Genomic DNA, 25213 nt, shown 5'->3' with positions numbered 1-25213 from the left:
AATCAACCATCTAGGTTGTATTAGCAAAAGGACATGAACAGAACTGTAAAACTTTCTTGAGTCTCGTGTTGGCACTGAAAATTCCAGTGATGGCCCAATGGCAAAAAAGAACCCCCTACTAGCTGTGCTAATGTTAGTGTTGGGTTTGCAGCAACACTATTACCAGGTGCGCTGGAGCATCTACAACCACTCTGCCGACATATGTCGAAGGATTGGCTACAGTCAAGGACTTGCCTGATATTCATGAATCACCAACTTAACTGGTACTAACTTTTCCAATTTCTGTTACTGCTGGTAAGGCGCACAGCTTTGCTGCTCATTTGTGCCATGATAATTGCTTCAATAATTGTACAATATTAATAAATTAGTGAAATGTGAGATTATCAAAATATGCTTCTTTTGTGGAAAAACACATAGGCATTTTGTTGGTAAGCTGTTTGAGAACAGTTTCACTCATAGATTCTGTGGCAGAAAACACACACAGTTGGCATGTTTATAACATACAGTGCCCTCAATAATTTTTAGGACAAAAACACAATTTGTTTGATTAATCCCTCTGCTCCACAGATTAAAATTACAGATCAGAAACAAACAGTCTTCAGGAGGCACATGTATGTGTGTGTCAGAAAAGACTATCAGCAGAAGACTTCATGAACAGAAATACAGAGGCCACACTACAAGATGAAATCCACCAGTTAGCCACAAAAACAGGATGGCCAGATTACAGTTTGTGAAAAATAACTGAAAAGAGCCTGCAGAGTTCTAGGTAAAGGTCTTGTGGACAGACGAAACAAAGATGAACCTGCATTAGAGTGATGGCAAGAGCAAAGTGTGGAGGCCAAAAGGAACTGACCAAGATCCAAAGCAGTGTGACGATGTGGGTTCTGGCTCCACGCTCCCATGGCTGTTTGGGAACCCTTGAACCCAACACTGTCGATAATGAAACCGAGAGAGCTAGTCAGTGGAGGCAATAAACATCTAAGCAAGGGGATGGTTGAAAGTGCAACAGTGCTTTTATTTAAAAGAAACAATCAAAAACAAAATAGTGTTCCATATAAATAAAGTGCAGTTCATTCAAAAAGTCAATAAATAAATAATCCAGTAAAACATGTGGAGGTTAAAACCAATAGAAAAAACAATCCTTTAAAACGAGAGGTAAAATGTTTAAGGAAGCAGTCTTTAAAAACAACAAGATCAAACCCGGCGCTTCTAGCTTGTGACTCGTGACTCCCCTGCTTCTCCCTGTCCAGGCTTCGCGACAGGGGAGCCACTCTCTCTCTGCAGCTGCCCTCCTGAAACACACGCATGAGACTGGAGACCTCCCGAACCCTGGCTTCGGTTTGGCACTCATCCCAGTCTCGGAGAACTTGGTTTCCAACCAACGGCCAGGTCGCCCACGTTGGGGATTCCAGAACCAAGTCTCCTGACTTCCGCTGCCTTTCCGCGGCTTCTCTGCGGCCAGTCGCCTTCCTCGGTCACTCCTGCTACATAATCGCTCAGCTGGAGCGACATCCAAATCAATCGCCTGGGTGTAGGCCCAACACCCCAGCTTCCTTACAGCTGCCCTCGATCGTGCGCTCACCACACGCACGCACCGCCTGTCCGTCTCTCTTGCACCGCATGCTTCCTCGCTCCCTGTAACCTCCGTCCTCTTTTCCTCATCTCTTTTCTCCTCTCTCCATTTTTCCACCCCACAACCGACTCGCGCTTTTTAAAATGACGAGGGCCACAGCAGCTGCAGCATTAGCCATGTGCACTCGGCGAGAAACGCCCACACCCTACGGATCGCCCCCGGCTCGCTATGGCCCAAACGTCCCCTCGCTAAGCCGCGAGTGCGTCAATTATTTATTTAAAATGAATGGCCTTTGCTCAACGAGCTGTGGACCCATAACACCACAAGCAGACCAACTCATCTGTTAAACATAATGCTGGGGTGTTATGGCTTGGGCATGTATAGTTGCCACACGTCCTGGCACACATCTCTTCATTGATGATGGAACAGCTGACGGCAGCCACACAATGAACTCTGAGGTTTACACAAACATCTGATCTGCTCAAGTTCAACTAAATGCCTCCAAACTCACTGGATGGCACTTCATCCTACAACAAGTTAATGATCCAAACATACTGCTGAGGCAACACAGGAGTTTATCAAAGCTAAAAAATTTTAAATTCTTTAATGGCCAACCAAGTTATCCAATTTAAATCCAGTTGAGCAGGCCTTCCATATGCTGAAGAGAAAATGTAAGGGGACAAGCGCCTTAAGCAAGCAGGAGCTGAAGATGGCTGCATTTGAGACTTGGCAGAGCATCACCAGAGAAGATCCTCAGCACCCGATGATGTCTGTGAATCACAGACTTCAAGCAATCATTGCATGCAGGGGATGTGCATCAACACACTAAATGTAACTGCTTTAATAGGCCTGCCATTGCTTTGTGCCAAACATTAAGGTGCCCTGAAATTGGAAAAAGTGTTGCCATTTCTACATGAGGTGACCAAAGTGTATGCAAATACCCTTAAATTAAAATCTGAATTGTGTACTTCAATCATAATGTCTGAATTGTTTCATTTGTAATTTTAAACTGATGAACAGAAGGGCAAATCATGGAAAAAAAATGGTCTTTTTCCCAGAAATTATGGAGGGCACTGTAAGTCATGCAAAACTGACAAGGCAGATCATTTTCTGAACACAGAATGCTATAACCTTTTCCAAAAATGGTTTTCAGTCTGTTTGCTATTCTAATTTTGAACTGTAGCATTATATAACAGATATTATGTGGGTGTTTGTGCCTGGTACTTTGTATGTAACATTAAAAGCTAGGCAGTCAACTTATCTTCACCATCAAAAATACATTCAGGGCGGCACGGTGCAATGTGTAGCGCTGCTGCCTCGCAGTTAGGAGACCTGGGTTCGCTTCCCGGGTCCTCCCTGTGTGGAGTTTGCATGTTCTCCCTGTGTCTGTGTGGGTTTCCTCCCAAAGACATGCATGTTAGGTGCATTGGCGATTCTAAATTGTCCCTAGTATGTGCTTGGTGTGTGTGTGCGTGTGCGTGCCCTGCCCGGGGTTTGTTTCCTGCCTTGCGCCCAGTGTTGGCTGGGATTGACTCCAGCAGACCCCCATGACCCTGTAGTTAGGATATAGGATATATACATTCAAATTAGATGAGCAAAAAAAAAACAACAATTATGACTGAACATCTAAAATGATGTGTTCTAAAATGAAAGTATATTGAACAATAATAATTTCCTCACTTGTGAAATCCTGGCACCTCTACTGGCTTGGACCATGTTATTGAGGAAAACAAAACACTGGGGGTGGGCAACAGTTGCCCATTATCTCACAGCTGATCCACTAGAAGGGTGTCTGTGTGCTCCTTCATTAGAGAAAGCGATTGTATTTCAAGAGATGTTGTATTGAAGAGTATGTGGGGCATGGGAGGAGGATGGGTTGGTCCTTACTTATTATAGATAGAAAATCAGTTACTTGAGTGGTTCACTACAACTGTCTACATTAAATACCAATGAATAATAAAACATAGTAAAAAGAAAAAGTAGAAGTAAAAAAGTAAAATGTTAAAAAAATGTAATAAAAAGAAAGTAAAAATTTGAAATTACATTAACACCTCATCAAAAACAATATTATGAATTACTTTATCCTCTAACTTACATTCTATAAACGTTGCTGTTTTGCATTTATCTTCACATATTTTTCTCTTTTTTAGCGTTTGTTGGATGATTCTTGATTTTTATTGTATGCAGCTCTTTTCTGTTCATTGTCTTTTTTAGATGTTCATTATCAGCTCTTGCCTCTTTTTCTATCACAATCTAAAATTTGACTTTCTTGAATAGATAATTTGCTTTTCTGTCTTGACATTATAACAGACTGCGTTGAAGGGCGAGTTAACAGCACTGAGAATGTCACGAGGTGGTATGGAGAGAGGATGTGCGCAGTAGGAGTAATGATTGGGCAAGAGGCGTATAGGGGAGTGGTCAAGGCTGAATAGCGTGGACACGAAAGAAAACTTTTTTAATACAATAGACTTTTAAAGCATATAGTTAAAAATGCTTATATACTGTTAATAAGTGCATTATTATGGATTCCTAAACTAAATTGTGACCTTAGTTTTTATAGTGTCTCTTATTATATTACATGATTTGAACTCTTCATTTATCCACCAACATTTATGTATGTTATAATTTGGGGTGACAAGGAGCTGGAGCCAATCCTGTCATCATCAAGTGTAAGAGACTGGATTTAATTTCTGGGCAGGGACTATCTGTGTGGTGTTTACATGGTCTACTCATCTTCAAGTGTGCTACCATCCTGACACACATGTTCTGTTAATCATTTGTAGCTAGGTGGAGTGGTGGCCCTGAGGCTAGGGATCTGCACTGGCAATAGGAACGGTTCAAATCCCGTAAATGCCAAAAGGAACTCTGATCTGTTGGACCCTTGAGCAAGGCCCTTAACCTGCAATTACTGAGCGCGTTGAGTAGTGAGAAAAGAGCTATATAAATATAAAGAATTATTAATGGATGACTCTAAACTGTCCCAGTGTCGTTAGCAGAGTGAGTTAGGTTGGCACTCTGTCTCGGATAGGTATCTGTCTTGATGCTCTTGGACCCTATTTACGGAGCATGAAACATGTGAAATCCATCACCACCAGACTAATTTATTATAACAAGAAGTGGGTAGTTACGGAGAGACGGTATCACTTATAGGTCTGAATGGGGGTCTTTTATGCAATTTTGTAGTTGGGGGTGTAAAAACCAGACACGTGTACTGATTTGGTGAATGCTACGTCTTCCAACTTGAATGCAACGGTCTGGAGAAAGCACATGAACAGAACAGCGTTCCCCTAACATGGACAGGATAATAAACAGGAAATACCAGTTTTTCAGGTTGTGTATTAAGCCTAATTTTGCTGTCCTGCTGCCTTCCCACTCTCAAACACTCAATTTTTATCCCTAAAGAAAATATTTGCAATGTTGAGCTCTATAGCACATCACCTTTGACTTTCTGTCTCCTTGTGAAACTTCCAGTTTCTCCAAGTCGTAGGATTGGTCTGGATCTGAAAAGATGGAAAAAGAATATATTAGAGCCGAGTAATGTGGCAAAAGGTGATGTATTGCTAGCAGTACTCAGCCTACACACCCGGAATGTCTCATTACCCTGGTAGCAAATTTTATGGTTGCTTAGTTAACCACAAAAAGGCAATTTCTTGTAGTCATCACTGACCTGTGGATGTCTGGTAACACCAATACAGTGTCTCTTTGCTGACCTCGCTGAAGAGGTGCCAGAGGTCCTGCTGCCAGCTCTTTTCTCAATTGCATTTTACAGAAGAAGTTCACAGCATCTATTGGTCTGAAGGGTGCAGCATCTGGTGGCTCTGTTACAAACACCTTGACGTGTTCAAACTAGGGAAGTTGGACAAATACACAGAGATATAGTTTTCAGTCATTATAAAATCATTACAAGAAGCATTGCTAGAACTAGACTGTACAACCACATACAGTCCTATGAAAAAGTTTGGGAACCCCTCTCAGCCTGCATAATAATTTACTCTACTTTCAACAAAAAATATAACAGTGGTATGCCTTTCATTTCCTAGGAACATCTGAGTACTCGGGTGTTACTCGAACAAAGATTTTTAGTGACGCAGTATTTAGTTGTATGAAATTAAATCAGATGTGAAAAACTGTCTATGCAAAAATGTGGGTCCCCTTGTAATTTTGCTGATTTGAATGCCTGTCATTGCTCAATGCTGATTACTTGCAACACCAAATTGGCTGGATTAGCTTGTTAAGCCTTGACCTTCATAGACAGGGGTGTCCAATCATGAGGTATTTAAGGTGGTCAATTGCAAGTTGTGCTTCCCTTTGACTCTCCTCTGAAGAGTGACAGACAGCATGGAATCCTCAAAGCAACTCTCAAAAGATCTGAAAACAAAGATTGTTCAGTCTCATGGTTTAGGAGAAGGCTACAAAAAGCGATCTCAGAGGTTTAAACTGTCAGTTTCAACTGTAAGGAATGGAATCAGGAAATAAAAGGCCACAGGCACAGTTGCTGTTAAACCCAGCAGGTCTGGCAGGTCAAGAAAAATACAGGAGTGGCATATGTGCAGGATTGTGAGAATGGTTACAGACAACCCACAGATCACCTCCAAAGACCTGCAAGAACATCTTGCTGCAGATGGTGTATCTGTACATCGTTCTTCAATTTAGTGTAATTTGCACAAAGAACATCCGTATGGCAGGTTGATGAGAAAGAAGCCCTTTCTGCACTCACACAAAAAACAGAGTTGCTTGTTGTATGCCAATGCTCATTTAGACAGGCCAGATTCAATTTGGAACAAAGTGCTTTGGACTGATGAGACACAAATTGAGTTATTTGGTCATAACAAAAAGAGCTTTGCATGGTGGAAGAAGAACACTGCATTTCAAGATAAACATCTGCTACCTACTGTCAAATTTGGTGGAGGTCCCATCATGCTGTGGGGCTGTGTGGCTCGTTTAGGGACTGGGGCTCTTGTTAAAGTCGAGAGTCTGATGAATTCAACCCAATATCAAGACATTCTTCAGGATAATGTTCAAGTATCAGTCACAAAGTTGAAGTTACGCAGGGGTTTCATATTCCAACAAGACAATGACCCAAAACACAATTCGAAATCTACAAAGGCATTCATGCAGAGGGAGAAGTACAATGTTCTGGAATGGCCGTCACAATCCCCTGACTTGAATATCATTGAAAATCTATGGGATGATTTGAAGCAGGCTGTTCATGCTTGGCAGCCATCAAATTTAACTGAACTGGAGAGATTTTGTATGAAAGAATAAGCATAAGGTGACTGTTTTTCCTGACAGGCAGTGTGGCGTAGTACTGAAAGCCTTGTACCTCAAATCCTGAGGTTGTGGGTTCAAATCTCATCACTGACACTGTATGACTACGAAGACATTAAGTCACCTGTCCATGCTTCAATTGGTAAAACAAAAGAAATGTAACCAATTGTATCTCAACTATTGTAAGTTACCATGAATTAGCCAAATAAAAAATCTAATAAAAAAGCAGCCAGAGATTGGGAGAAAAGGAGAGTTAGACTCAGTATTTGAAGTGATGCATCAATGCTATTCTGTCCCAGCAGACAGCCCTATATACTGGTTATCACTCAGGGAGCTTCCATAATCTAACATGCCTGGTGTCCACACCTGTCTTCCCCTCCTAAACTCAGCAGGACCCAGACTTCTTTAACAGCCAATCCAAACTCTCTGGGGAATGGACATCTCCCTCATTCTTACTTTGAACTTCTGAGACCACAGCTCCAGCCACTCGTCAATGATATTGTGGAGCTCAGCCTTGCTGGGGGCTCTTTCCTCTATCCATAAATTCCATGAGTCTAGCTCTTCACACAGGTAATTGTTGGGATCTTCAAGCCCCAGCTTTTTGAGCCAAATCAGAATTCTCTTTCTACATCATAAGAGGGAGATGAGAGATAGGTTATCTTATATATCATGGATAGCTCAACACACATTTTAAAGGACATTTAGGTGAGGACCAATTTTCATTCCTCTGTTTTTGCCCAACACCCTGCTGTCCATTAAAACTTGACAATTCAGTAATATGCAGACACCCACCTGAAATCCAAATCTGCCTCAATCAGCTGGACCAGCAGTTCAATGAGGACCTCCCTGCTGCTGGGATACAAAGATGTAAGAACTGATAGAGCAGTGCCAATGAACTGCCTTTGGTCTGCTTTCTGCAAGATGGAAAACACACAGTTACATTCATAAGAAAATGTTTAAATTGGAAACAACAGGGCAGCACTGACCTGGGTGTTTGAGTCCCATGTTGGTCACTCTCTGTATGGACTACTACAAGTGTTTCCTCTGTGGATATGTAACAGGTGTCGAAAATGCGAAGTTTAGTTATTTGCATCTTCACCAAATCCTCATAATATTCATTATGCTGTATGTTTTCTGGGGGTGGCATGGTGGTGCAGTGGTAGTGCTGCTGCCTCGAAGTTAGGAGACCTGGGTCCTCCCTGCGTGGAGTTTACATGTTCTCCCCGTGTCTGCATGGGCTTCCTCCGGGTGCTCCGGTTTCCTCCCACAGTCCAGAGGTTAGGTGCATTGTGATCCTAAATTGTCCCTAGTGTGCGCTTGGTGTGTGGTGTAGGTATGTGTGTGCCCTGCATTGGGCTGGCGCCCTGCCCAGGGTTTGTTTCCTGCCTTGCGCCCTGTGTTGGCTAGGATTGGCTCCAGCAGACCCCCGGGACCCTGCAGTTAGGATATAGTGGGTTGGATAATTGATGGGTGGATGTTTTCCTGTTGTATTTTCCCAATCCGTTTACTGTGTTATGTTACATCATCAGTGTGAACCTCTCCCAGTGTTCATTGTGTTAACTGGGAGAGGAGGAAGCAGAACTTGAACACTCAAATGTTTTCTATCTCAGCCTTTCAGCTTGTTAATAATAAACTTTAACAGATAATGGAGTTCAGTGTAGTTGCATTACTCCTTCATGGCAGTTTGTACAACGCGGCACATTGTGAATCAAACTTAGAAGTTTCGGAGGGTAACCAGATTCAAGGCCAGAGTGCAGCAGTACAGTGCGTTCGGTGAATGCTGGTTACAAATACAAGGTTTTTCTCTGGCTACATGGGATTATTTCCCTATATGAAAGATACAGGGCCTATAAAACAGTATTCGCCATCTTGAATGTTTTCACATTTTATTGTTCTAAAACACTGGATTAATTTTTTTTCTTTTTTCACAATGATCAACAGAAAAAGACTTTTTAATATCAAAGTGAAAACAGATCTCTACAATGTGATCTAAATGAATTAAAATTAAAAACACAAAATAATTGCCCCTGATGCACCTAAATCACGGGCCTGGAGGGCCGCAGTGGCTGCAGGTTTTCATTCTAACCCTTTTTTTTAATCAGTGACCAGTTTACACTGCTAATTAACTTCTTTTCCCTTCAGTTTAATAGCCTTGTTTTTAAGGATTTAGTCCTCTGAATTTATTCTTTATTTCGGTAAATGACAGCCAAATAGAAATTAGATTTGAAGTGAGCCAACAAATGACAAGCTGAGTCTGGCCTCAAACTCCATTTCATTTCAACACATGGCCAGCTAAATTGGGATTTCAAACTCAACCAATTTCACTCCAACCGATCTCTTAATTAGAAGCCGATTCTTGCTGATAATTAAACTTGTTATTTAATTCCATGGCTTGTTGCTGCTCTCATTCTGTCACAGCAGACATTTCCAAAATCTGTTTTTTCTAAGAACGTCATCAAGATGTTTTGGTGACCCGAGAGATCAGCCTTACTGAGATCTTCACCTTTCTTTATTTTCAGATATTGTGTGATGGGCACAAGTGAGCTGGTCATGTGGAAGCTTCTTTTCTGTCTAGTTATTGTTTGACTGCTAATTAAGGAAAAAGAAACAACTAAGGGGTCTGAGTCAAGTTAATTAAAACAAAGGCAAAATACGTTAAGCAGCAGCAAAAACTGGTCACTAATTAAGAAGATGGTTAGAATGAAAACCTGCAGCCACTGAGGCCTTCCAGGACCGGAGTTTGACACCCCTGACCTAAATCATCACTGGAGTTTGGTTTTAGAAGTCACGGTTCAAGGTAATTGAAAAGCTCAAGACGATGATAGGGTGATAGGGACTAGAAAATATCCAAGCCACTGAATACTCCTTGGAGTCCAATTAATGACTATTAATTAATAATAATTAGTAATTAATAAAAATTAATAATAATAATAATAGAAAGACTATGGCACAGAAGTATACCTGCCTAAAGAAGACCGTTCACAAAAACTGAGTGATCATGCAAGAAGAAGACGAGTAATGGAGGCCACCATGACACCTATGACAACTCTGAAAGAGTTACAAGCTACAGTGAAATAGATTGGAGTGATGGTGCAGATAACAACTGGGTGCCTGGGTGCTTCAACAGTAGCATCTTTAGAGAAAGTCACCACGCACAGGGAGTTTGCTAAAAGGTACATGGGAGTCAGACCAATAGTCTGATGAGATCAAACTTCAGTTTTTTTGGCCATCACAATAACTGAAGTGTTTGATGTTAGGCAAATACCTTATATCATCAAAAACACACACTGTGAAGTATGCTAGTGACAGCATCATGCGTTGGGGATGCTTCGCTGCAGCAGGGCTGGAAGGCTTGTGAAGGTAAAATGAATGCAGCAAAATATGGGGAAGACCTGGAGGAAAAGCTGATTCTGGATTGAAGTATCCTGCACCTTGAGAGAAGACCAGCAAGACAAGGAGCCCAAATGTAAAGCCAACACAACACAGGAATGGAAAGAAAACAATAATGTTAATGTCCTGGAGTGGCCAAGTTAGAGCCCAGTGTTGTATATTCAGAGAGTACAAACAGCACATAGTCTTCTTTACCACAATCCTCTTTAATGCTTAACTCCAACCTCACTCCACAATCCTCTCCACCCTTCTCCTCCACTCCTCCATGCCTACTGCCCTCTACTGCACACAGCAGGAACACCACACCCAGATCTCAAGGCTTTTCAATCTCCAAGCAACCTAACAGAGCTGCAGCAGTAAAGCAAAGAAGAATGAAGAAAAATGGCAGAGTCCAGGAATACAAAGCTGACAGAGAGAGAGGCCTGTTCACATACAATCAAGGCTGTCATCTGCTAAATACTGACCTAAAGAGGTGAGGAGGAGGAGGAGGTTGGGAGCATCTGCTGATACAGCACGTTGCTGCACCCACCACATGACGAACCACCCAGATTGGGACTTATGCATATAATTATTTTATGTTTTATATTCATAATCAATTCAGGCCACTTTGCAAAGATCTCCTTCCATTTTGACATCAATGAGTCCTTATCCTCTTTAATAAAACCCCTGTGTGCGTCCAGTGTCCGTGTGTGTGTCTTCTGGTGAAGTGCGCATGCGCGGGGCCACACGGCACATGTTCAGTCTTTTCCTGTGCATTCCCTGTGTGTGCAGAGAGAGACACACACACACACACGCACGCGAGAGAGACAGACAGACAGACAGACAGACAGACACACACACACGCACGCACGCACGCAGGCCCGCCCGAGAGACAGACACGCAGGCGCGCACGTGCGCACACACACACATGCACGCATGAGAGAGACAGACACACACACACACACACATGCGTGAGAGAGACAGACACACACACACACACACGCATGCGTGAGAGAGACAGACAGACACACACACACACACACACACACACACGCACGCCCGACCGCTTGCCTGCCCGCACGCACACACATGAAGGCCCGCGACAGAGACGGACACACACACACACACACAGGCACGCGCGTGCATTGTTGCAATGTTACTTTTCTTGGTTGTTTATTAAATTACAGATTTTTCAAATGTTCATTTTTTTCCCAGTGCTTAAAACTCATTAAAAAAGGTGTTTTTAGCGAGCGGGTCGTAAGGCTATAGCGCGAACTGTTGCAGTGTTAGTTTTCTCTGTTGTTCAAGGTTTTCTTAGTGTTATTCAATGTTTTTACATTTAGTTTACTATTGCTATGTGCATTCAATGGTATAATTAACTATATTTGTGCTTAAAATCTTAAAAAAATATATATATTTACATACAGTTCATATGATCAGGAACGGATTAATTGTATTTATATACAATCCTATGGGGGAAATTACTTTGGTTCCACTGTATTACTGTCTGACAAAATTACAGGCATTTCATGGAAATACAAACCAGTATTACTGAGAGAGAAAATGAAAGGCACACAATACAGTGACGCATATTACAGCCACATACAAGGTCCCTTGCCATTTAATATCAACTGTTCATACAAATGTTTATGCACTACTGTTCTAGCGCCCGTTATTGTAACGGGCTTAATGTCTAGTTTGTTAAATAATGTCAAAAGAAGCCAAATTAAATCCATTGGGATTCAATGTTGAACACTTCCAAGGGGTGAATACTTTGTATAGGCACTGTACATTAACTGGGTTTTTTCAGCATTGTAAACTGGTGCACCGTGGGTACATGCAGGAATGTGACTCATGACAGACTGGCGCCTCATCAATTACTGATTTTGGTTCTGCTCCCAATAGTTGGACTCCATCTCACCGCAACCCTATAATGGATAAAGGCGTTTCTGAATCCAGAAACGTTTAAACATTTACTCCCTGTATAGAACATATCACAAAAAAAGTTTTTCTTCTGACCAGCTGTTTTCTAAATGCTTGCTTTATCATTACAAGTACACAATTCTTAACGTTAAATGTTAAAAATGAAAGCAAATCACACCAAACAATTGTTTACACGTCCATCCTCATATGAGTGGTATCATCAACACATCTAATGATGGAGGTGAAGCTGTGTTTGGCAATGCACTCACAGGTGAACAAGTAGTACAATAGGGGGCTCAGTGCACTACCCCGTGGAGTGCTTATGTTAAGGGAGTGATGCTGCATAAGCTGGGGTCTGCTAGTTAGGAAGGCCAAATGTTACAACAGTTTTAAATGTTGAGCTGTAGTCTATTAACCATACTCTAGAACGGGGGTGTCGAACTCTGGGCCTGGAGGTCCGCAGTGGCTGCAGGTTTTCATTCTAAACCCTTTTCCTAATCCATGACCAGTTTCACTGCTAATTAACTTCCATCCATCCATTATCCAACCCGTTATATCCTAACTTCTTTTCCCTTCATTTTAATAGCCCTGATTTGAAGGATTCAGTCCCCTGAATTTATTCCTTTCTTCATTAAATGTCAGCCGAAATGAAATGAAATGTGAAACGAGCTAACACATGACCAGCTAAACCAATTTCACTCCAACCATTCTCTTAATGAGAAGCCAATTCTTGCTGTTAATTAAACCCGTTATTTAATTCCATGGCTTGTTGTTGCTCTCATTCTGCCACAGCAGATATTTCCAAAACTGTTGATTTTTCTGTTTTTTCTAAGAACACCATCAAGATGTTTTGGTGACCTGAGAGATCAACCTCACTGAGACCTTCAGCTTTCTTTAATTTTAGATATTATGTGATGGGCACAGGTGAGCTGGTCACGTCGCAGCTTGTTTTGTGTCTCATTACTGTTTGACTGCTAATTAAGGAAAAAGAAACAACTAAGGGCCCTGAGTCAAGTTAATTAAAATGACGGCAAAAGAAGTTAATTAGCAGCAAAAATAGGTGACTAATGAAGAAGATGGTTAGAATGAAAAACTACAGCCACTGCGGTCCTCCAGGACTGGAGTTCGAATTCTGTGCTCTAGAATATCGGTTTATATTATGCCAGGGTAGTATGACGTGTAAGTCATATGGCACCCTCTGTGGACTGTTTGTGATGATGTGCAAACTGGAATTATCTGGAATATACTCTGTTTAACATGTCTCTTAAGGCATTCCATTACAATGGAAGTGAGTAAACTTTGACCAAATCTTGTTGACATGTTTACTGATTAAAACAATTAGTAAAGTAACTTCCATTTATAAATATACAGACATTTTATTTATACCGTAAGTGAAGGAGGCTCTGAATAGTTGAGGACAGACAGTAGTTTTTCACGCATTTCTTCCAAGTTCTCCAGACAGTCCTGCTGGTGCAAAATGACCAGAGCACCCAGGATGTCAGTCTTTATCTGGTACTTCTCGGTCTTCAGTTTCTGCAGCAGTATGCTCGTGAAGAACCTGGCACTGAGTGGCTGTAAGAGGACAGAAATTACAAATAATTATATTGCCCAAACCAATGATGACCACTGATGACCAATAGCGTGTCTTTGTATGGAAAATGTGCAGCATGTGACATCGCACTCCTCCATGGTGATGTGAACGAGAGGCACAGAGAGAAAGAACCAATTTTGCCAGTGTGTCATGGATTAAATGCATTGTGTAGCTACAGAAGAGAACACAAGGACATGGAAGTGAGCCCAGAGAAGAGTTGAGGGTGGGACCGTGCACTGATACGCTGCGATGCTGCACCCACCACATGATGAACTACCTCAGGATCCCAAATTAGGACCCAAGTGCAAGAGCAAGATTACTTGTTTTCCACCCCAAAAAAAACTTTAAAACGGTCTAGTATTTTTTACCATTTTACAATTGCAAAGTCGCCTGCAAAAAAAAAAATATTAGTGTCTGTTACGTTTTTTTTTCATCACTCCTGATTGATTTGAGATATTATTTCTAACTAAAAGACTAGAAAATAATATATTATATAGTATTCATACAGTATATACCTTGGAAGGCCTAAGAGAAGGTTTATGGATGTGGTGAGAAAGGACATGCAGGTAATGGGTGGAACAGAACAAGATGCAGAGGACAGAAACAAAATGGAAGAAGATGATCCGATGTGGCAACCTCTAACGAGAGTAGCCGAAAGAAGAAGAAGAAGAAGAAGAAGCCAGTATATACCTTTAGCAAACTTTAGCCAATGACCCAGTGAAACACTTTGGTTCATCTTACCTTAAGGACTGATTCTGGGAATACTCTTTTAAACCAGTCTTGCTCTGTGAACTGTGAGATGAAGCTGGGCAGAGGGACTGGAGATGGGCTGCTGGGGGGTTCAGCTGGTGGAGGTGGAGGTGGTGATGGCTGTGGAAGAAGGATGTGCTTCATAACTGGAGAGAGTTGCTTGACTTTTGGCTGTAACAAAGAAAAATAAAGATGTGTAGGTAAAAATAAATTTTCAAGTAAGAAAAAACAAATTGGCGACAGCTTACATTGAAAAGGATTGATTGACTGTGTACAAGCTCTAGGCAGTTTTGTTTTTAGCTTCTATGTTCAATTAAGGCATTTGCAAGCAGCATTATAATCATGATTTTTTTTTATATTGAACCAAATAAAATGACAAGGAAAGACCTTCTCTGTTTGTGCCCTGGGGATCGGCTCTGGTTCATCTTTAGGCTCCACATGCGGTTGAGCTGCAGGCTCTGGCTCACACTTCAGCTCCAGTTCTGGTTCTGGCTCATTCTTAATCTCTGGCTCAGGAGACAGCTTTGGACTTTCTCTAACTGGCACCTGATCGATCATTGCCATCAGAGCAGCAAAACTGGACTCTTCCTCATCATCCTCCTCCTCCTCCTCCTGTTCTTCTTCCAACTTTGCTTCCTGAAATAAGAATTGGAACAAATCAATAGGTGACACCTCAGTTAGCAGGAGGTTTGTAACTGCTCTTGCTATCTTTTGCTGCTCTCACCTCAAGGAATTTGAGTTTCATTTTATAGCTGTTAGCTCGAGCTGGCTCCTTTCTTGGTGATGCTTCCTCATCTTCTGTCTTTTGGAATGCTTCTGGTGGCCACAATTGACTCAGCAATACTGAATTGGGGAAAGTGCCTTCCTGGAGAACTGGGGACACCCCATGTGATGGCAGCTAGAAGAAACATTAAACAAATCGGCAATCTAAAATCATCATTTGATAATGTTCAACCATCAATCCATCCTGCCACCCTGACAACCACCTGAACTTGTTAGATCCTTTACCTCAGCAGCTATTAACTACTCTTTTGTAATTGAGTAATTAAAGACATAACTTTGGAACTACAGTATAGGCTGAAATCTCACTCAATTACAATGGACTGTGATAAACTTTAAAGAAATATTGATGGCAATTTAACTAACTGCATCAGCGTTCTTTCTTGTGACCAATAAGATGCATTTGTGCATTCGTTCTTTCTTGTTTATCTAACTACATCTGCACAATTTATGGCACTCAATTCACACAATTTACAATTTAATAGTAAAAGAACTGAAGACACAGGGAATTGCACAGATAACATAAGAGCTTCAAAACTTTTAGGCAGAGCCATCCATCACTGAGACAGCTAGTCAAACATATTGCATGCTTGTAATAGCACGAGGCAAGTGAACATATAACATGAGTATGGCCTGTCTGAGAGGCCAGAGAGTGATGTCAAACACAGAAGTATGTCAGAGAAAGAGATACCATTTCACCTTGGTGTTGAACACAACTTGTGCATCAGCCAGACCTCTAAATCTAAAAGCTACTTGCTGCCCCTGTAACCCGATCTCGGATAAGCGGAAGAGGATGGATGGATGTTTTTATTTGTTTTCACCTTCTCTGTATAGGATGACATTTCACTAAAGAGGTGGAAATGCACTGATATGATTTATCTTCTTTTTGCTTTTTTAAATTAATAAAAACATTCAATCTTAACAGGCTTCCTATATCTACTTCATATAATACATGAAGAAAGATGTAAAGCTCCTCTCCTGATTTCTCTATCTTGTCACCTGGGGTTACAGATATAAAAAAAAGGAGAACAATCAACCCTGAAAGTGAGCATAACTGGAGATGAAGACTGCAGGTGCACCTTTGTGACAGGCTGGTGAGTGCAACTATTCAAGGGCTATAGTCTGGATTTGGGATCCTCCGTACAGGTCTGTGTAAATAAAGAGTCTGAAAATAAGAAGAGGGACACCATAGGACCTGTCCATGGTAAAACAGTGGGTTCCCAGGAGTAATATAGATCTAAGCACTTTAGATTTTACAGAGACAAATGTCAATACTTTGATAACATACATTTGAGAATGAACAAAGCCAAACTTTACTGACGCCGATTATAAACTTTCAGGGGTCAGTGAGGTTAGCAAATAAGTCCGGACTGCTAGGTTTTGTTCTTATGAGGGTTGCACTTGTGTGCATATGCAGGTTCAAATGGAATTATCTGCATGGGGTGATCTAGTGATACACAATTAGATGGAGTTTTCATGGATTTCAAAAGTCTCTCACCTGCTCGGATTCTTGGTGGCTGGCTTCACTGGTTGCTGCAGATCCTTGACGTAAAGGTCTTGCCAGGGCTGGGCTGGGAAAGAAACCCCCTTTCTCTCTTTCAGGAATGAATGGAGACTCTCTTGGAGGTGGCCTTGGTGTCTGAAATGGCTCTAAGTCATCAATGCTGTCATCTTCCAGGATCTGAATTACAGGCAGACAGACATAGTTATGTTAAGTTGTGTAAGGTGGTTTACATCCAGTTGATCTGGTGGGTATAAAAGGAAAACATGAACCAAACTTTTCTCATCAATAGCAAAAAAAAAAAAATACCAAATAAGCAGTGTCCTGTAGTGAAAATCATCAAATTTTTTAACTGCAAACTGTTTGTATTACATTTTAATTTTTCCTTAAATGAACTAGAATTAACTGAATTTACAGGGCTCTTAAAAGCAATTTAATTACAGAAGCAATTCATACTGGAAGTATTTCTCATTCACACATTCTTTCTGTATTGTATCAGTAATTTATAATCTTAAGGCACCAGTTTCAATAAGTTTATAACCTAAGGATGGAAAATAAGTATGGGCTACAAGTTGTTTCAATTAGTTTATAGCTTGGGAAAGGAAAGAAGTATGAGATACATAAAAAAATCAAAGATTTCGAATACAGTAATTTATAATAAGGATAGCCAGCCAGTCAAATGTGTGCAATGTCCTATGTCCCGAAATTCCATAGACAACAGAAGGCAGTGATGATACAGTACGTGATGTCAGAGATCAAGACATGTGCAATCATTTCATGTGGATGTTGGAGAACGTAACCTAGGAATAACGCTGACTGCTAAATCAAAATGCCACCCAGGACAACATCCGCTCCTGACACTATTAATTTTTCAGTAATGTTTTTAAAGTTTATATACTGTATATATCCAGACTTTTGTTACCTGTTTTATTTCCTATTATACGTTTCTTCTATTGGTATTATTATACTTTAATAAATGCCACGCTGCTTTTACATTTCTCTACTTTGTCTTTACATCTTGAGTGACTGAAGTAGTTATTAGGGCACCTAGTGTGGGAAGATGGCCGCTTTCTTTATCAAGGCTAAGTGGTCGCTTCTCAATATTTAGAACAAATACAGTAGAAGTAAGACACTGTTGGTTAGAAAGTGGCTCTATAACCAGAGTGAATGAACCTTTGTGTCTATTGTGGACTTGAACCCGGACACAGACAGGCGGACATCTTAATTTCACCCAACACACGTTTATTTACAATATATATACAATAATGATGTTAGTGCACTTCCCAGTGCCTCCAGCACAGTTCCCCCAAATGTCCAGGCCTCACAGTCTTTGTACCTCTCTCTTGGCCGCCTCCCGTCCTCTCTCTAGCTCCGTCCTCTTCCACCCGACTTCCACCATGGACTGAAGGGAGGTGGCCCCTTAAATAGGAACCCGGATGGGCTCCAGCTGCCTCCCGGCACTCCTCCGCAGACACGCCCCAGGTGTCCCCTGTCGTCTTCCCCCCAGCACTTCCTGGTGTGGCGGAAGTGCTGGGCTCCAGGGATATTCAGGCACCGGGGCGCCGCCTGGCAGTGGCCACGGGTCCCTACAGGGCTGGGCTTCCAAGCCCTTTACCCGAAGCCCCCAACATAACCAGGGCGGATGCCCCCACCACGGTCTGGAGGAGGCACAAGCCCTCCTCCGGTCCACCTGGGCGATACCACACTATCTATCTATCTATCTAATACTAAATATAATTTTGGGGCATTTATGACCCCACTCTTGTTTTTAAGGGGAAAAATTACTGGGGACATTGTTTCCCCCGATTATTTCTGACATTGATCTGGATAATACAGCCCACATATGCTGCCAATAAAAATAGTCAGATTGTAGAAAAGGTGTGAGGCACTGAACAAATGATTTTTAATTTTTATAATTCCACTTTGGGCGGCATGGTGTTTTTTTCTGGGTGCTACGGTTTCCTCGCACAGTCTAGGGACATGAAGGTTAGGTGCATTGGCGATCCTAAATTGTCCCTAGTGTGTGCTTGGTGTGTGTATGCCCTGTTGTGGGCTGACACCCTGCCCGGGGTTTGTTTCATGCCTTGCGCCCTGTGTTGGCTGATATTGCTTCCCGCACACCCCTATGACCCTGTGTTAGGATACAGTGGGATGGATAGTTAATCCCGCTTTGATCAGCAGGCTTACTATAACAACAGTAATAGCATATGGAGCCTCTTCATTAGGTTTTTACTTTCCCCAAATTTTCTGAATTAGGAAACCTTACCTTTACAGGAGGTTGCAGTCCTTTATAGAAGAGCTGCATGTATTGCTTGAAGGCTTCTCTTTGAGTCTCCTTGGTGCGCACAGGTTTTCTTCTGCTTAGAAGGTTGCCTTGTTTAATGAGGAGTAGCTCCTTGTCTCGAACAGCAAGTGCAGCACGCCCCTTGGAGAAAAAAAGCAGGTAGAGCAACACAAGTCAAGGGACAGACAGAAGAGCAAGCAACTGCATTTACTTCCATACAATCCCATGTGTGATGGTTAACAGCTATTTGATGGTAAGTCAGGAATGGTTTTTTTATTAATGTCTTTAATAAGCAATTTTCAAATGATAAACTGTATACAATCACATATGACACATACACCTATGGATTTATATACACTGTATAAAAAATAACTGGAAAAGAATCAAAGATAGTTTTAGGAGAATCTCCTGAAGGACACTTTGAGACAGTTTGGCCAGCCAATCTGAGGACAAAGTAAGTTTCTGGATGGATTTTATGGACAGACTGTCCTGGAGGACAACATTTTCATTTTTATAACTGCAGACTGCTTATATTGTTTTTTAAAATAGGACCGGACTAATTTACAGAGGAATTTATAGGACCCTCGAACACAATGTACCTAACTAATGTAGAAAGTCAATTTACTTGAAAGCATCTAACTACATTTAAAATCTTTCTTATTTGTAGACTAAATATTTGTAACCCAAATATATTTGTAATTTTTTCTGTCTTGTACCAGTATTTTATAAATTGTATGCATCCGCTTTGTTATCCATGTAATTTCTGAAGCTTTCAGTTTAAAATGGTCAAACAATTTATAACTTAATGGTAAAAGAAGATACAGTAGAGAGAACAAGAGATTGCACGAGTAAGTTAGAGGATCAAAAATTTTGGGCAGAGCCATTCATCACCAGGATAGCTAGCCAGTCATATGTGTATAATATCACATGGTTTGGAACCCTACATGCATTTTTAACATAAATAATGGTCTGTCTGGGGGATCCAGAGAGTGATGACAGAAAGATGTGATGTCAGAGACTGAGACACATCAGACAGAGAGAAAGAGAGAGAGAGAGAGACCATTTCATGTAGATGTTGAAGAGCATAACATGCATCATGCTGATTGCCGAATCAAAAAGCCACCCAGGATAACATCCACCTTTGCCCTTTTTTGGTTTTCATTAAACATTCTAAGACTGTATACCTCCAGGCTTTACTACCTATTAATATTTTCTATCATACTTTTTTCTACTGGTATTATCATACTTTAATACATACTATGTTGCTTTTAAATTCCATTTATATCTAGAGTGACTGAAGCAATAAAGTAACTATTAGAGCATCTAGTGTAGGGGAGATTGCCATTTGCTCTAAACTGAAGAGCTATCAAGCTGAAGATACTGAGTCCTTATGTGGAATACTAGAGAGTTAGTGTCAGTTCATGTATCACTCATACAGTAGGTTAATATGTGGATAAGATCCTATACAGAATATTACAGAGTGACTGTACTACTCATATATAGTTGTGTGAATAGGATCGCTATTGGTCCTGAGTGGAGGTCGGAGGAAAGAGACTGTAGGATAGCTCTTGTCTTTAATAAGTTTGTTTGCCTTCCTGAAGTAGCGTTATATTACAGATACTCTTAACAGAAAGCAGCTGGTTGACAGTAATATTCTGTGCTGACTTGCAATGCTTTTCAACTCTGGACTGAGCAGGTGCCACACCAGGATGTGAGGAGGCCAGTGAGGAGGGACTCCACTGTGAGCCTGAAGAAGATGATGAGCACAGAGGGAGGCATCCTGAATTTCACCAGATATCTAAGGATGTAAAGATGCTTTGAGTCTCTTTCACTACAGCCAAAATGAGGTGTACAAGAGTTTGATTGGCATATCTCAGCACTTTTGGGTACCGTGGTTGCTGCCAGAGGGTGCTGTGAAAGTGGAGGAGCCATATGAAATGAGGTTTTCCCCTAACCAGGAACTGCTTGCAGACCATATGGGTGGAAGAGCAGAAGCACGTCTGTGCTGGCAATATAAGAGGACTTGACTGACCTCACAGGGACGAGCCAGAGTCGGGTGGAAGATGAACGAAGCTTGCTGGGAGAAGCGGAGGAGAAAGAGACAGAGAAGGATGAATAGCTTTGTGCAGTGCCTATTGTTTACTTTTGGCTGTGGTGGTGGAAAATGCTTTGGGAAGAATTTCCTAAAAATAAATAAGCTCTTTGTGCTTTTAACTTGTGCCCTGTGTCTGTTGTGTTTGATATGAGGAGCAACAGTACCCTCTAGTGTCCACACTCCTGATTTCGGACGTTTTTAAAAAAACTGTTTGGTTTGGTTAACATTAAAGGAGAGATTGATATCTTGGTCACCAAGACAAATCTCTGTGAGCCTAGGGTTGAGCCAAAACAGAGGATAAGAGGACAAGAGTCTGGAGTTTGTCTCATATCAGGCGAGGCGGGTAGAGTGGTGGTGGTGTTTTTCCACTTGGAATTTTTCTACATACAACAGTGGGATGGTATGTAAGGCGAGTGTACTTGTAATTACGTCCATAATGTGCACAGCACACCATTTGAGAGCCACTCATCTACAGCATCATCGCTGCAGGTCCATCTGATTTTTGCTGAGAATAATAATATGGTAGGTGGGAATGATGGGATTGCAGGGTTAAAAACTTGGGCAAATTAATAGTTTTCCAAAATTCACCCTAAAAAGAGGACACTTCCGGGGAAAACAAAATGTATGGTAAATTTAAACAAGCTGTCTAATCATTGTTGGAGACAAGACTTATAATAGTGGTGTCATTAGTAAATTTAATGATGGAAATGGAGCTTTGTTTGGTTACACAGTCACACATGAACAAGGAGCACATCAAAAGGGTAGCTGAGCACACTATCCCGTGTAGTGCTGCATGTGATGAGGATCAGTGTGGATTAAATGATGCTGCCAATCCACAAATGCCAGCTTTTGTCATTAATGAAGTTCAAAATCCAGTCATCAAGAGGGTGCTAAGTCTAAGTTCTTGATGATCAGATTTGATGGTACACCAGTGTTAAATGTTAAACAGTACTGTACACATTATTATTTAAGTGTGACAGGGTGGCATGAAAATCATAACATGCTCTGTGGATTGGTTGTGACAATATGCAGCCTGGAGGTATGTGAAAAGATGAATGCTTTGAAAACAATGAAATCTAATTTCTATCTATGTAGGTTTACATATATTTTTAATTTCTTTTAAAACATTATTTTTTTCCTGGTTTGCTTTCTGTTTTGTGTCCAGCACTTCTGTGTTAAGCATTTGGCTAGATAGAATGAGTTCTGAAAATTGATGGATGATGTTTTTTTTTATTTTTCTTGAGAGATCATGACATGAAAGTCTAAGAAAACCATAAAAACTGTCAATAATGAAATATATCAGGTGAGTTATTATGATACGTCTGGTTTATTAATAAACAAAGGACAGATCCAGTAGATCTGTACAGGCACCTATTCTGTGACATTTATCTCACTTACCTTCTCCATTTCTCGTTGTTCATTTTCGTATTCCTCATCCTCTTCACTTCTTTGTGTAGGTCTGTGGATTATTATAATATAGAATATTATGGTTGGGAATCTGTTCAAAACTTTTTATAAAACCTGGCAGGACCTAATCAATAACATTTTAGAATAAGCATTTATATTGGGGGGAAAAAGGATTCTCTTCCCTCTTTTCTACTTTTAAAGTTTTACCCTGGCTGTTGGTCTCCCTCTCTTCCCCTTGAGTTGGGGTTGAATTTAGTTTTGTTAAGCTTGACTTGATTGTATGGAATGTTATTTGCTTTTAATAAAATCAGTAAAAAACAGAATATAGAAAATTATGGAGTTGGTGTAATGGAGTGTAATATCTAGCATACTGGTTGATTTTGTTTTTTTTTTTTTAATGTCTAACAATATCTAATTTTAAAACATGTAACCTGGCAGGAATGCTCGATAAGCCAGTTGTTGCTCGTGCACATTTAAGGGCCTACTAGATCAAATGAGAAGCTTTGTTAAGTGCTTCTCTGGTGTTTGTAATTTGTTGTGGGGTTTGAACCTTGAAGGATACAGGTAGAAATAAATAAATAGGTAAATAAATCAATCAATTAATAAATCAATAAATAAATAAATAAAAAAAGCCATTTTATTTATATAAAATTCATGGGCCTCCGGAAGTAGGACAAGTTTTAGAAGCATGAGCTTCTCCTCCACTTTTGTAAAGGCAGCCTAGGGGAATGGCTGGAATGAATAAGAGCTCTGAGCCTGTAATCAGTTAATAGCTAAACATACTGTAAGAATTATTAGAATTGAAACTGATCTGAATGTTGACCTCGATGACAAAGGTGGCTCCTTCAGCTTCTTCATCAGGCTCGAGTCCAGAGAATGTAGTGCAGCTTTTGAAGCTGGAATCGTGGAGTCTGGCACTGGTTCAGTAAACTCCTCGTCAAACTGCACAATAATTGATAAAGAAACAGTCAACTAAACAGATAAGATGGGGAAAGTGTAACAGAACTGAGATAATAAGTGAGATAATTTATTACTCATTTCCCTTAGAGAAATATAACTGTGTGTTTGTAAATTTTCATAACGGCTGTTTACTTTGTAATATTTTTATTGCTAATTGTGTAATTATCAGATCGATTAGAATTTTTTTAATAAATTGTTCATTAGTTCCAGAATTAGTTCTGCCATGAGTAATGATGTCTAACAGCATTTGGACCATAGTTTGATTCTGGACTTTCATGTGCGCATTTAGTCCATGTTGGTTTTAATCAAATTGTCAAGCTAAATGGTGACTCTACACTGATCCATGTTGGGACTGTGACCTGCAGTGGACTGCTGTTATCTCCATGGTCTGAAAATTTTATGATAAAAAAAAAAAAGTTCTACTTATGTTAGCATAATGTCATAGAAGAAAAAGGGCTATGGGCTTGAAATTATATGTAAACATTTGTTTCATGGGCAGCACGGTGGTGGTGCCTCACGGTAAGGAGACCTGAGTTCACTTCCTGGGTCCTCCCTGCATGGAGTTTGCATGTTCTCCCAGTGTCTGCGTAGGTTTCCTCCCACAGTCCAAAGACATGCAGGTTAGGTGCATTGGCGATCCTAAATTGTTCCTAGTGTGTGCTTGGGGTGTGTGTGTATGTGCCCTGTGGTGGGCTGGCACCCTGCCCGGGATTTGTTAATGCCTTGCGCCCTGTGCTGGCTGGGATTGGCTCCAGCAGACCGCCGTGACCCTGTGTTGGGATATAGCGGGTTGGAAAATGACTGACATTTCCTTTGTATAAAATAAAAGTTTTCCTGCCTTAGTACTAACCTTAGAGTAGTAATGTCGGGGTAGGACTTTGGTATAATGAATTTCATACAAATGACTCTGGATTCCCACAAGAAGGTCTCCACGCTTGCTGCAGAAGGCTACACTCTCTGGCCCTGCGTTCAACGAAAGAGTTCTGAAACGTTCAAAGAGAGAAGGGTAGTAAGGATGGTGAACTGATTTTGAGGTAGAAAGGGTAAGTAACATGGCCTGTCAGGTGTAAAAAAAATGCAAAGTAAGTAAAAGTTCTACCTGTCTTAGATGGGTTAATATTTAGTGATAAATACACTTAATACTTTCAGCCGTTAAAAAAAAAAAAAACATAAAGACCTTGAGAAAAAGTTTAAGTTCAAAATCAGTTTAAATTTAATTAACAAACGCACTCTGCACTATTTTGTAACAAACACACTTTAAGTTAAGTGGAGACAGCAGACAATACAAAGACAAGCCACACTGAAGACAACTTTGATTTTCTTTATAAAGCAGCAGAGATAATTTGGACGGAGTGGTGGCTCTGAGGCTAAGGATCTGCGCTGGTATCCCGAGGGTTGCCAGTTCAAATCCCCGTCACTGCCAAAAGAGATCCTACTCTGCTGGGCCCTTGAGCAAGGCCCTTAACCTGTAATTGCTCCAGGGGCGCTGTACAATGGCTGATCCTGCACTCTGACCCCAAGGGGTATGCGAAAACTAACAAAGTCCTAATACAAGAAATTGTATAAGGCGAAATAAAGAACCAAAAGCAAACGACTAAACAAAAGCTGTATATGTTCATCTGCTTGCTCATCCTTTCTACTCCCATGAATGCTGATTAATGTATGATAATAAATACATGTGTTTTACCAATTTTATAAGAACAAAATAGCTG

At 40.9% G+C, this 25213-nt stretch overlaps 1 protein-coding gene across 3 annotated transcripts in view; it reads right to left on the bottom strand.

Moving 5' to 3' along the window:
* The window catches only part of wdr97 (WD repeat domain 97), a 44874-nt gene that overhangs the window by 2222 nt on the left and 17439 nt on the right, over nucleotides 1-25213 (bottom strand). For all 3 annotated transcript variants that reach the window (XM_039753787.1, XM_039753788.1, XM_039753789.1), the window contains exons 10-22: nucleotides 24352-24484; nucleotides 23365-23483; nucleotides 22533-22593; nucleotides 19022-19180; nucleotides 16753-16935; nucleotides 15199-15372; nucleotides 14862-15110; nucleotides 14466-14645; nucleotides 13520-13705; nucleotides 7634-7755; nucleotides 7298-7466; nucleotides 5241-5419; nucleotides 5012-5073 (exon numbers count right to left, since the gene is read on the bottom strand). In XM_039753787.1, coding sequence (XP_039609721.1) covers nucleotides 5012-5073; nucleotides 5241-5419; nucleotides 7298-7466; nucleotides 7634-7755; nucleotides 13520-13705; nucleotides 14466-14645; nucleotides 14862-15110; nucleotides 15199-15372; nucleotides 16753-16935; nucleotides 19022-19180; nucleotides 22533-22593; nucleotides 23365-23483; nucleotides 24352-24484 — 1976 coding nt within the window. The remainder of the gene's footprint in view (nucleotides 1-5011; nucleotides 5074-5240; nucleotides 5420-7297; nucleotides 7467-7633; nucleotides 7756-13519; nucleotides 13706-14465; nucleotides 14646-14861; nucleotides 15111-15198; nucleotides 15373-16752; nucleotides 16936-19021; nucleotides 19181-22532; nucleotides 22594-23364; nucleotides 23484-24351; nucleotides 24485-25213) is intronic.

Source organism: Polypterus senegalus, chromosome 5 (assembly GCF_016835505.1).
Source record: "Polypterus senegalus isolate Bchr_013 chromosome 5, ASM1683550v1, whole genome shotgun sequence".
In the NCBI taxonomy this organism is placed as follows: domain Eukaryota; kingdom Metazoa; phylum Chordata; class Cladistia; order Polypteriformes; family Polypteridae; genus Polypterus; species Polypterus senegalus.
Note: the sequence above shows the minus strand (reverse complement) of the source record. Positions and strands in the feature narration are given on the sequence as shown.